We start from the raw sequence: 13,987 nt of genomic DNA on the forward strand, positions 1-13,987 counted from the left end.
CAATAATCAGGACATTGGTCACTGTTACTCGTTTGATTAAATAAACATTGTTGTCGTATTTGTAATTTACAGTCGTATTCTCTCAAGTGCAGAAGAACGCAGTGAGGAGGGGTAGTTTAATATTAGTACTAGTATTAATACTATTTACAATGTTTTACATACATGGATAGTTTGGTTCATGTGATGTGACTGGCCCAACATCACACAGCTTGTGGCAGATTCAGATTTTGCCTGAAAGACTTTGGAATCGAAGTCCCTGTGATTTCTGCACTGTTACGTGTCATCTTTTGGGAGCAAGTCCACGGCAATGGGTTAGTTCAAAGGCACAGGTGTCCGGCTCACACTGCCATGGTTTCAGAAGCTCCTCGGTGACCCCCCCCTCCTGCCCCCCACCCATTCTAGGCCCTGTGTCAGCACGTCTTTCTCCTGCCTGCCTTGTGAGTCTTGCCCATCCTCTGAGGAATGGATGGCTTCCTAATGTCCGTAGAATAGAGGTAAATTGAAATCTTTTGAGGAATGAATACATTATATGACAAAGCTCTCGTGCTTCCAGTATTTATAGAACATGCTTAGGACAGGTCTGCCGATGATAAAATGCAGACGAAATGAGACAATCTATTGTATCTTACTGTGGCCTTGTTGTAGGTACAGTTGAAAATAAGAACAGATTTCTCATCTGGCTTTATTTTAAAATGAAAGATGACTTCCATATCATCTTTAGTCTAAAAGCAAACACAATCTCGTCTATCTTTTGTGAATACCTATGCCAAAAAATGGAAAAATAAATATTAGCTATATTTGCCTATGACTATGAACTGTTTCCTATAGAGAATGATAGAAAATATTATTAAATTAAAAAAGTTTGAAAACAATAAAAAAAAGCTCCTTTTAAATGTTTTCCAAACTCTTTTTTTTTTTTCTAGAAAGTGATGTGCCTACCAACTGTCCAAGTCAGTGGTGGCCGTATGCAGGTCACTGTTACAAGATTTACAGAGAAGAGAAGAAAATCCAAAGAGATGCCTTGATTGCATGTAGGAAGGAAGGCGGTGACCTAGCAAGTATCCACAGCATCGAGGAATTTGACTTCATTATCTCCCAGCTGGGCTATGGTAAGAACTTCATCTGTAATACACTTGATTCTCATCTTCCTGACTTACCACCCATCTTTGGAAAATTTAATCATAAATGTTCAATCTAATAATCTAATAAATTCAAGTTAACAATTCAATGGACAATTTAGTAACAAATATTAATCATGCCTAAAATATTAAAATTATATAACAATTTAAAGAATTTTTACCACTAAGAGAACATTTGAGTTTTTTTAATATGGAATCAACTTATGCATAGTTTTAAAAATCCTGTGTTTCTATGTATAATCTGAATTCAGAGCAGTCTACCTTAAATTTGTGAACAGTGTTTCACTAGTTGGAATTAGTTGTGTGTATGGACGTATTTTCTCTTTTAAGGCCCATATTTTGTCTCACAGGAGAGGTCTCTAAATGAACCATCTCATTCTTTGAATTGTATTTTCTTTATTAATCTAGCTAAGGCTGCTAGAATGATGAGCAGAGAAAGAAAGAATTTATTTGACTGGAGTGGTTAGATGGTGGCCTAAAGCTTTTAAAGAAATTTGCATCTCCATTTTAGGACTATAAGAGACAAAGAGAAAATGTAGTAACTAAATATTGTAAAGTTTTAAAAGATTGGCCCTATCAAAAACACTTAAAAAGTGAGTAAAACGAGTTGGGAATGCTTATCCTGAAGAGGAGGAGGGCGAGGAAGGAAGTAATGATGACGGGCACTCTCAGTGGTACTTGCTGATTAAATGATGACCATTTTCTGCTTCCACTTATGAGACTGCAGAATAGCTGGAGCTTTTCATTTCCAGAGAGCAAAACAAGAGGAAATGGATGGTGGTGATGGTGGGGACTGCTTCCTGACACTTCCTGTCTGAAAACTGATAGGCGCGGGGATAGGGGAGAAGAAAAAAACAATGAACAAATAGACGAGAAAAATAGAGCAGTCTCAGAGAAAGATGGAAAATATCCCCAACACTGCTGCTGTGAGTGCCAGTGCTGAATGGAATCCTTTCTCCTTCGCTCTCCTCACTGAGTTTGGTAGCGTGATGATGATATTCTGCTACAGCCCATAAATAATTTCTTGATTATTCTACATTTACCTATCCTGGAGCATCTGGACTACACGATAATAATGTAATCAGAACCAATGTATTTGAATAATATCATGACATAGATGGCATGATACTTATAGTAGGGAATAAAGTTTGCAAGTGAATCAGTGGAAAACACATTAGTTAAGAGGCTGTAGGGCTAACGTGCAAATTTTGCTCTATTTTATATATAATATGGTCTAGTAATAGGAGAACCTTATATATTTATTGCTATAGTTATTTTAGGAGTTTGGATGACGAAGGTTGCTTTTAAACTCAGCTGGAGAATTAGTAAACTTTCACGATGGAAACCTTCTCTTTTTTTTTTTCTTTTTTATTATTGATAAAGATTTATTTATTTAAAACAATACAAATAATATTGATAAAGGTAAAGGAAAGTTATAAAATTAAAATCATTGTTTCTAAGTCAGAAGCCTAGAAAACCTTTTTTTAGCTAGTTGAGTTGATATCTTTCATGTTAATCATGGAAATACAGTGGATAAATTGGGACCTACACATATAAGTTATGACTCCATCAACAAAGACAGCTTCCCTAACAGATTGATAAGTCCGTCTAACAACTTTATGCTCACATCTTATATATTTTTGGAGGATCAAGCTTGTGCATACAAAAGCTAGAGGGGGAGAACAGTTTAGTGACAAAAATGTTTATCAGAAACTCTTAATACTTTATTATAATTGTGGGACTTGGGAGTTTAGGTTTTCTTTGGTCTTGAACCTAAAAACCTTGAGGGGTACATGAGGTCATTTTGGAGTCTATATTTGCTGCCCAAAGAACATGATCTGCCAGATTAAGTGAAAGGAAAAGGGATCATCCTGGCAATGCCATTCATGTTTCATGGTGCTGGAAACATCTGCTGGGACTGGCACCAGGCCAGTCAGGGACTTCTCCAAAAGCAAAGTTGAGTGACTACTTTTAGGAGGAAGAGACTAAACCATTTAGGGAAATTCCTATACGATGCGGCATATTTCTCATTTTCTACTACAACATCATCTTTATAAACTTTTGGCAAGTAATTTTATTTAACTGTTTAAAGAACATATGAAACTTAAATAGATATTGAATTGTATATTCCTTCAATTTTTACAATATGGAAATGTGTATGATTTTAGCCATGAGACCTCAGGCCTATTTTGTCCCATTTTTACTTATGATATTTAGAATTCTTAGAATTAAAACTACTGATAAAATCAATAGTGCTCTTCATAGAATTTTCAAAACAGAATGATCATCTTTTATATCTATACCTGGTTGTTTTAACTTTTGTTTGTTATTTGGGTTTTTCTGGTGTTTCATAGTGAAAATGGTGGCAGATTCATTCATATACATAGACTGATAAATAAGTGCTAAATGCCAGAAGACAGCCCAACCCTTCAGTTTATATATCTTCTCACTGTATGGTTCATTTTCACTCCTATTACAGTGATTAAACTTTAACAGAAACACCTAGAATGTTCTTGATGACATCGTCAGTAAAATAGGAGTGGTTTTTAATTTTTATTATTTTAAAACATTCATAAGATTTAATAGTAGTCAAATAGATTTGTGTATAAATAAGCTACCATATTTCCAGCACCATGAGTGTGGTTGGTATGGTAAATTATTTATAACAAAAAAGCAGCTTCACAAGATAGAGGGTAATGATAGATCTACTTCAGTTTCCGTTTAACAACTCCCAGGAGATAGAATTTGCAGTAGCACAACAAAAGAATATAGTCACATTCACAATGTGAAGAATACATTACACATTTTAAACTAAAATTGACAACATAAAATGTAGTTGACATCTCAGTCTACAGAGGTAGATCCCTTTAAAGCTCAAGAGGATGGTCTTTCATGCTAGTGATAATATCAAGGGAGCTGTTGATAAAGAACGGGTCTTCCTTTCCTGATAACCTTCTGATGTTTAGAAAGAAAAGTTTGGGTAAATGACTTCTGTGTTTTTCTTCCTGTTTAGAGCCAAGTGATGAGTTATGGATTGGCTTAAATGACATCAAGATTCAAATGTACTTTGAATGGAGTGATGGAGCCCCTGTAACATTTACCAAATGGCTTCGTGGAGAACCAAGTCATGAAAACAATAGGCAGGAAGACTGTGTGGTGATGAAAGGCAAAGTAAGGCAACTTTAGTTACTGATATCTAGCAAAAGCCACAGGGAAATTTTCCTTCTGTCCCACTTATTACATACGATTGTTTCCATTGTTTCTATTCTACTTAATTGACATAGATCAAAGTTGAAGGAGAATTCAGATTCAGTGTTTTGAGTCTCTCTCAGTTGTCTGGCACACCCAAATTCTCAAGAGGACTAGAAAAGCAACAGACAGAAACTTTCATTTCAAAGATGAAATTAACCAATAACGACCACTCATATCATTCCTATGCTTGGTTCTAAGTTTGTTTTTTTTTTAATTTTTATTGGAGTATAGTTGATTTTCAGTGTTGTGTTAGTGTCTACTGTACAGCAAAGTGAATCAGTTATCTGCTCTTTTTTAGATTCTATTCCCATATAGGTCATTGCAGAGTATTGAGTAGAGTTCCCTGTGCTATACAGCAGGTCCTTATTAGTTATCTATTTTATATATAGTAGTGTGTATATGTCAATCCCAATCTACCAATTTATCTCTTCCCCCTTTCCCCCCGATAACCATACGTTTTCTACATCTGTGACTCTGCTTCTGTTTTGTAAATAAGTTTATTTGTACACTTTTTTTAGATTCCACGTATAAGTGATATATATTTGTCTTTCTGTGTCTGACTTACTTCACTCAGTGTGACAATCTCTAGGTCCATCCATGTTGCTGCAATTGGCATTATTTTGTTCTTTTTTATGGCTAATATTCTGTTGTATATATGTACCACATCTTTTTTATCCATTCCTCTGTCGATGGACATTTAGGTTGGTTCCATGTCGTGGCCATTGTAAATAGTGCTGCAATGAACATTGGGGTGCATGTATCAAATTATGGTTTTCTTTGGGTATATGCCTAGGAGTGGGATTGCTGGGTCATATGGTAGTTTTATTTTTGGTTTTTGGAGGAACCTCCGTACTGTTCTCCATAGTGGCTGCACCAATTTACATTCCCACCAGTGGTGTAGGAGGGTTCCCTTTTCTCCACAGGTGGTGGCACATGTTTTTACATGGCTTGATTAATCAACTCAGAGCTTTGGTCCTACTTTTAGCTGGTTGCTCTGAGTAGATGGAGACCTAGCTAGATCTACTCTGGGTCCAACAGCCTAGAGTCTGTGCTTGGAGAGCTACAGCTTTTTTTTTAGGTTACAAAGAGGTGCCAAATATGAAAAAATGGCTTCCATGTCTTAAATATCACTTTAGCGACTGAAGTATATCTTCAAGTAATCTTTTGTTAATAGAGAATGAAGATGGTGGTTAAGAGGCTTGGTTTTGATGCATGGCTTATTTCCTCATTTGTAAAATAATAATAATAATCGTACCCAGCTCATATGGTGGATATAAGGATTAAATGGGTTAAGGCGTATAACGTGCACTGTGCCTGGCCCAAACTTCCTGTTCAATAAGTATTAGCTACTGTTTTTATCATTGTGGTTGTTATTATGGTGATAAATTGAAAGCTTAAGAAAAGAGTATGTGTTAATTATTGAAAGAATAGGCAGAAGTGTGTCCTGGGAAGGGGAAACCAGAGAGCATCCTACTTGTAGGGAACTCAAAAGACAGTATGGCTGAAAGCATGGAGTAAGAGGCAGAGGGGTGTGTAGGGAAAATACTGGCCATGATGAAACATGCATTAGCCTGGGGTAGCCAAACCTAATCTGCAATTTGCAAATATTACACTGGCTGAAGGGTTGAGTACCAGGTTGTAGTGGGTACGGAAAACATTTTTCAAGGTGTTTAGCAGTTAAGGGAAGGAGAAGAGAAGTCATTTAACGTGAAATCTCTAAGGAAGGCAGAAAGGGTGGAATTTGAAGTAGAGTGAAATATGGTACCTTAGCTCCGGGGGGACCCTCATCAATAGAAATGGGAAGAATAGAGGGAAGAAAACTGGTTTCAGGTGTGTTTTCAGGTTGGGCATGTTGCTTGGGGCCTTCTTTCTGGGTGGCTTTAAACGTACTCAGTTAACTTGAAAACAGCTGCCCATAGGGATGGATGAGGAGGCAAACCTTCTGTTGGGACCATCTCTTAAGGGCTTATGAGCATTTTTCATTTCTCTCTAGATCCCCCTCCAGAGTGGCTTGACAGCGAAGATATAAAAAACATACTGGGGCTACAATCTCTTTATATCTTTGTAGCCAAAGTCAAATTTGCAGTTTCCTGGTAAAACGTCCATTTACCTTTCCTTTTCATAGATGCCTTTTTCTCTTAATAACCTCGAATCTTTATTTCCCTTTTCAGAGGTGCAGTTATGAGGAAATAGCACCAAACAACTGATGATCATTGAGTTTTTTTTTTTTTTTCCTTTGCTTTCTGCAGGATGGGTACTGGGCAGATCGGGCCTGTGAACAGTCTCTTGGCTACATCTGTAAGATGAAATCACAAGCCCAAACTCCAGGAATAGTGGAAGTGGAAACAGGCTGCCGCAGAGTGAGTACAGAACGCACGCAGTGGTTTCATATCAGCAAATATGATGTGATAGCTTTATTTTTGTCTGTGAAGGTACTTAATAATAGGGGCCAACTGCTTCACCTTACAGGTAGTGGTAGTCTATGACGCCAAGGGTCATCAAGGACATTTCCAGTGGATAACCTTAATTTGCAGATAGCAAACAATCCTTAGTCATTTTTTCCATTTATAATATTTCTGGTGAGCCTGTTTCTGGTGGGGAGTCTTCTCAGTAGATCCCTGAGGGTCTGGGAGGCAGGAGGTCTAGACTCTAGTTGGTAGTACCAGGTAGTAACTCAGTTAAACCAAGTCAAACCATGCAATCCTATCGTGCTTTATTCTCACCTGCACCACAGTTAGTGATACCTCCCCGCAGGTCTTATCTTTCTTTGAGGTTAAAGTAAGTGATTTCTGTGGAGCTGTTTCTAAAAGCATAAAGAAGCTGCAAAATATGGGGCGTATGGTTATCATTTTCCTGTTTGATCACTGAGTTGCCCATCTTCCTCTTTTTTCCTTTCTCACTTCTCTTGGATAAAAATAAAGTAGAAACTGATTTTCTGGCCAAGGGTGTCAAGTTGTGATCAAATCATAACAAACACCGGAATTCGTGAAACATAATTGAGTACTGAACAATTAAACCATAAAGAAAAATAGAGCAAACACAGAAAATCATACAATGTGAGAGATAGAAAGGATCTTAGTGATGCTTGAAAACCCCCTTTTAATTTTTGCGTTCTGGAAATTTCAGCCCAGAGAAGTGATAACTTTTTACGAGTCACACAGAGGTAAGGCTAGAACCCAAGTCGCCTGCCAAGTACACTTTCACTGCTGGTTTCACTACCAGTACACTTACATATTCTTTGCCTAATCATATGCAGGTACAGGAGATTGTGTATTATTGTAATCTTCTATAAGTAATAAACCAATCCTCAAATTTTATTACTTCTACACAATCAAAATTTTGTGTATATTTTTTCTGTGAACTGTCATGTCTACAATGATAAAATCCAATTTAATCATTAGGTTAAATAAGAAAAAGAAGAAATATCAGCCAACTGTTTGTTGAGTGTGGTTATTATGCTTTCAATGATCTTAAAAGATAAACATTACATTTCTAACTAGACAGGAGAAGATACAAGAACTCAGAGATATTAATTTAGCCAGTTTAAAAACACATGCTCTAGGCACTGATTTTCCTCAAATTGCTGGAAAGTCTAGAAAAAAGATCTACTTGTCAACAAAGGAAGATAACATTTTTTTTGTCTGGGCCTGGGTACTTGGTGGTGTAGGGGTATTTCTGAGAATTCAAAACTACAGGCCTTCTGTCATAAAGATCTGGGATTCAGTTTTCAATTCATTGCTACCTGTATGGGAAACCTTGATCTAAGAAATTAACATGAAATGGTCCCAAGTTGCTAATATTCTTGGATGTCTGACAGACGCAAATGTAAATCCTCTTTATACAGAAGTCCTCCTTCCCAGGCTGATTGGGAATCCCACAGATGAGTTTGAAATCCAAAATTATAAAACATACCACCAGGAGCTTAGGTGGTGGAATTAATGGATATGACATTAAAGTGAATGTGTTTTAAAATGCTTACAGAAATAAAAGGTGGAATTGAAACCATGGACCAGCCACCAAGTTTTATGTGGTGTTTTCACATGATTAAATTATAAATATTTTTTATTTCCAGTAAGATCTTTTTGACCCATGAATTATTTAGAAATGTGTGTGTGTGTGTTTTCATAGTGGTAGAATTTGCTGGTAGTGATGGGGTTTTGTTTGTGTTTTAGTTTCTAAATAATTGGGAGCTACTGTTGATTTAAATTTCACTGCATTGTGCTCATATAAAGTTTTTGTTGTTATTTGTTGAGATTTTCTTCATTATCTAGTTCATAGTCAGTTTTTATAAATATTCCATCTGTGCTTGAACAGAATGATCTTTGATCTGGGGGTTCAGGGGTCTATATATGGTGACTAGATAAAACTTAACAATTATATCATCCAGATATTCTATATTTCTAATATTTTGTCTGCTTGACAAAATATTCTCCTTGTAATTGTATCAAGTTTTGATTTATGTACTTTGATCTGTATTATATCTTCTAGGTGAATCAGTCCTTCAACTATGTAATTATTTTCTTCATTCATAATGCTTTTTTATCATAAAGTCAATTTTAAATAATATTAATATTGCCACAGAAACTACCTTTTGCTTGGTATTTCCCTGGAACCTCTTTCTCCAGCTGCTTGCTTTTAATCATTAATGTGTTGTTATATTTTAGGAATGGCTCTTATAAATAAATATCTACATTTTCATTTTTAATCTAATTTGAGGAACTCTGGCTTTTAACTGGTAAACACCAGTTTTTGTGCATGACATTGGTTCTATTGAACATATTTATTCCATTTTCCTCCTGTACAGGTTTGGAAGTTATATATTCTTACTCTTTTTTTAAAAAAAATGCTTACCCTTATATTTTTAACATGCATTCCTGACTTGAAGTTAACCAATATCTCTCTCTGCCTCATGAACAAAATGAATGTTAATTATTCCACTCAAACATTCAAAATTTTTCAAATTTTGAAGTAATGTTAGACTCACAAGAAGTTGAAAAAAAGAGTACCGTGAATTCCCCTGTATCATCCACTCCACTTCAGCCAATGACAGCATCTTCTCTAACCAGAGTACATGATCACTACAGGTAGTCGGCATGGATACAATATTATTGACCAAACTACAGATCTTATTACTATTCCATTCTTTAACTTCCCACCGCCAATTAGGTATCTTTGCTATTTGTCCAGGCAGTTAGACCTGGATTTACTGACATTTATCGACTTCTTTGCTCAGCGTAGACTTTTAGCCCACTTACTCCTCTTGGCTTTCCTTTCTTGCCAAAGTAAATCTTTTCGAAGTTCTTTCCCTGGGATTTGGGAGCGGAAAACTCTCTGTCTTTGTTTGAAAATCTCTTGAATTCATCTTCACCCTGCATAGTAATTTAGGTAGGTCATTTTAGAATCCTAGATTGATAGCTGTTTTCTGACAGCACTTTACATATTACTTCATTTTCTCCTGGCCTTTATTTTTGCCATTGGAGTTCCTACTAGACTAAATCTTCTTCTTTTAAAAAGTGGATACTCTGTATTTTCTCTCTGATTGATTTTAAGATCTCATTTTCTCTGTCTGTAAGTACAATGTGTTCAGTTTTGGATTTATTTTATTGGTTCCATTTGGTCTTGAGTGTGACTCTTCATTTTGAGGATTTGTATCTTTCCATTCTTGAAAATTAGCAGTCATTAATTTTATTCAGTGTTTCTGAAACTTCTCTCAGGTTGATTTTCAACCTTCTCATTCTATCATTTATATTTTCTATCAATATGATTTTTAAAACATCTTTTCATATTCTCATCTCTCTTCTACATTCAGTCAATTTACTAATCTTTCTGAAACCATATTTTCTATATTTAATCTGGCCATTGAGTTTTCTTTTCTAGAAATTCTTTTTTGTGTGTGTTTGAATCTTCTTGTTCTTTGTTCATAGTATTTTGATCTTTCATCATTGATTCTGTTTCTTCTTTTGTCACTTAAATCATCTCAACATGCTTCTTTTTATATTTTTTCCAGGTTGTTTTATTATGTTAAACTGTTGACTCTCCCTTAAAATGAGACATTTTTCTCACATGGTTTATAATTTTTGATTGTGAGTTCATCCCCATCCCATCCCCACCCTGACCCTCAAATGTCATGGTCTTACCTGACCTGGATTGTGGAAATATTTCTGTCGTGTGGTTTTACATTTTACTTCTCAAAGTGCCTGCAAGATTCTCCTTCTGTAGACTACATTTTATTTTTTATTTTGGGGGCTGTAGATTCTCATACAATGTGGATAGTGTAAAGTTGGGACTGGCACCCATCTATGGCACAGACTTGGTATTTATTTTCAAACAGAAGAATTTTTTTCTTCCTTCACCCAGAACCCCAGGCAGGTGACAAGAATCTCTGTCATTTTCTCCTTCTGTGGGTGGAGTTTTCTCGCTCTCCTTTCAAAGAGGGGCTACCCTTAGAGGGTATCATCTTTATGCAAGGACTTCAGTTCTATCTCCCTGCCTCAGGTGGACTGATGGCCAAATATCCTAATCTGTATGGACATTAATACCCCAGCCCCTAGACTCTAGGACCTTAATCTTGGTCTGATACATAACCGGGCAACTACAGTCTCAGCTTGTACATTTTCCATTCCAGCTTTTTAGTTTTCTAGTATTTATTTTTGATACCTGGAGATTTCCCCTTCTTTCTCCCAAACTCTAGTATGGATTTTCTGTTTATTGTTATGTTTTTATTTAGCATGCTTTTATTTCTGTGTGTTTGAAGTGTGGGAGAGGAAGCACATCAAATCATATTGCCAAAAGTTTGATAAGTACTATCCTGTGACCAGATGGTACAGCTTTATACTCACCATCTACTACTGGCTTCAATAGGTGACTAGGCTTGTTATTCTGCAAATTATTTCCTGTGGTTACCTATTCTAAAACTGAGATCTTAGCCATTTTGTTCAGTTTCTTGGGTAAACATGTCACAAATCATTTTTGTTGGAAGTTGCATCAGAAGTGGAGAGAATGACTCCCCTCACCCCCATTTTGTATCATAATTGCCATTTGAGGAACAATGCACTCCTGTTTTCCTAATTCACATAAATTTTCATTGCATGTCAAATTATTCATATTTGTGTTCTTTACACACTTCTATTGTTTATCAATTTGTGTTTCATCATAGAGGAATTATTAAAATAATATTATATAATAAATATGCATGATAATCTGCTTCATAACATCAATAGGGCTGGAAAAGACATGGCTTCTACTGCTATTTGATTGGACACACACTTTCAACATTTACAGAAGCAAACCAAACCTGTGTGAATGAGAAGGCTTACCTAACAACTATTGAAGACAGGTATGCAACTATTTTCATGTTTTTAAAAAAATGTATCAAATAATGAACCATTTCCAAAAAAGCATATCAATGTGCTCTAAATTTCTGAGTAAATTACATTGAATCTTGAAGTATGGTTTGTAAATATAGGAGCATTAAAAATCATATTTTTATTTGGATTCTTCATTGAAAACACAATAAAATATTTTGCTACTTTTAGTACCATAAAACAATGTTCAGAACAGTTTGCTAATGCTCTGGTAAATGTTGTTTATAGATCTAACTTTATTTATTTATTTATTTATTGGAGTATAATTGCTTTACAATGTTGTGTTAGTTTCTGCTGTACAAGGAAGTGAATCAGCTATATGTATACCTATATCCCCTCCCTCTTGGACCTCTCTCCCACCGCCCCCCATTCCACCCGTCTTGGTCGTTACAGAGCACTGAGCTGAGCTCCCCGTGCTATACAGCAGGTTCCCACTAGCTAGCTATTTTACACATGGTAGTGTATTTATGTCAAACCTAATCTCCCAATTTGTCCCACCCTCCCCTTCCCCCCCATGTCCACAGGTCCGTTCTCTACCTCTACATCTCTATTCTTTCCCTACAAATAGGTTCATCTGTACCATTTTTCTAGATTCCACATATATGCGTTAATATATGATATTTGTTTTTCTCTTTCTGGCTTATTTCACTCTGTATGACAGACTCTAGGACCATCCACGTCTCTACAAATGACCAAATTTTGTTCTTTTTATGGCTGAGTAATATTCCACTGTATATATGTACCACATCTTCTTTATCCATTTTTCTGTCGATGGCCATTTAGGTTGTTTCCATGTCCTGGCTATTGTAAATAGAGCTGCAATGAACATTGGGGTGCATGTGTCCTTTTGAATTATGGTTTTCTCAGGGTATATGCCCAGTAGTGGGATTGCTGGGTCATTTGATAGTTCTATGTTTAGTTTTATAAGGAACCTCCATACTGTTCTCCATAGTGGCTGTATCAATTTACATTCCCACCAACAGTGCAAAAGGGTTCCCTTTTCTCCACACCCTCTCCAGCATTTACTGTTTGTAGATTTTTTGATGATGGCCATTCTGACTGGTGTGAGGTGATACCTCATTGTAGTTTTGATTTGCATTTCTCTAATAATTAGTGATGTTGAGCAGCTTTTCATGTGCTTGTTGGCCATCTGTATGTCTTCTTTGGGGAAATGTCTATTTAGGTCTTCTGCCCATTTTTTAATTGGGTTGTTTGTTTTTTTGATATTGAGCTCCATGAGAGATCTAACTTTTTAAAAATGTAGCAGATCTCAAATTTTTTAAAGCAAAAAAAGTAAGTAAAATTTGTCATCTCAAAAATCAAACTTTCTATCTTTACTACCACCTCCAACAAAAAGGAAGGCGGAGAGATTTACTGAATATTTTATTCATTCTTTCCAGTCTTCCATTCTTTGTTTTGCTTTGCTTTGCTAGGTTTACTAGATTAATAAGTCCAGAAAATGATGTGGACACAGAGAATTTTATGTAACTTTTAACATCTAGAGTCCCATCCTTCTTTGAGGTTTTAGTATTTATTTTTCTCCTGCTTTTTGCAAAGTACTGGATCAGGCACAGAAGAAACTTAAAAGAAATTTTAAAAAATGTCCATTTGATTGGAAGTAAATAGGTAAAAATTATTGAGTTTTAATACAGTTGACCTTTCAAGGCAGACCCAATAAAATGTAGAGGATGCTATTGATATTAAAATTTTTTGATAAAATGAAAGATGTCATAGAATTCATATAGTCTTTATAAAAGAGCTTGTTTTTCAACATTCTTTTTTTATGTATAATTAAATGTCTGATACATTGTAATACCCTGATACAATGCTAACCTCTGAAAATAAGAACATAGATACTTTTTATCTTATGACCTGGAAGTGAGCTATACATTTTTAAGTACTGTGGGAGCATGTTCTGATCTGTACTGTTGGTTTTTGGGTCTACTGGAACAGAGATTTCCCTAGATTTTCTATTTTAAGTTTGCTTTTCTTTATGTGTTTTCTGTGATACTTGTGTTCAGGAACTCACTAACTCTGTGGTTCAATTTGGTTTTGGGGCTTTAAGAAAAATTGAGTTGTTACTTTTTAATTTTTTTGGTTTGTTCAGTTTAGGGAATGAAATTATTCAGACTAGGGTCAAACAAATGTTCTGTTATTGTGTCTTTCTCTCCATTTCCCTCTCTATTCTTGCTGGAGCTAGCTACAGCTCCCTTTGTTCCTGGAATCTTCGGA

General features: G+C 35.7%; 1 protein-coding gene across 3 annotated transcripts in view; it reads left to right on the forward strand.

Annotated features, from left to right (window-relative positions):
• Nucleotides 1–13,987, forward strand: part of MRC1 (mannose receptor C-type 1) — a 172,453-nt gene that overhangs the window by 118,609 nt on the left and 39,857 nt on the right. For all 3 annotated transcript variants that reach the window (XM_082452741.1, XM_082452742.1, XM_082452743.1), the window contains 4 exons: nucleotides 924–1,109; nucleotides 4,153–4,310; nucleotides 6,641–6,751; nucleotides 11,612–11,727. In XM_082452741.1, the coding sequence (XP_082308867.1) occupies nucleotides 924–1,109; nucleotides 4,153–4,310; nucleotides 6,641–6,751; nucleotides 11,612–11,727 (571 nt within the window). The remainder of the gene's footprint in view (nucleotides 1–923; nucleotides 1,110–4,152; nucleotides 4,311–6,640; nucleotides 6,752–11,611; nucleotides 11,728–13,987) is intronic.

The sequence above is a fragment of the Balaenoptera physalus genome, assembly GCF_965194825.1.
Source record: "Balaenoptera physalus genome assembly, chromosome: 2".
Lineage (NCBI taxonomy): Eukaryota > Metazoa > Chordata > Mammalia > Artiodactyla > Balaenopteridae > Balaenoptera > Balaenoptera physalus.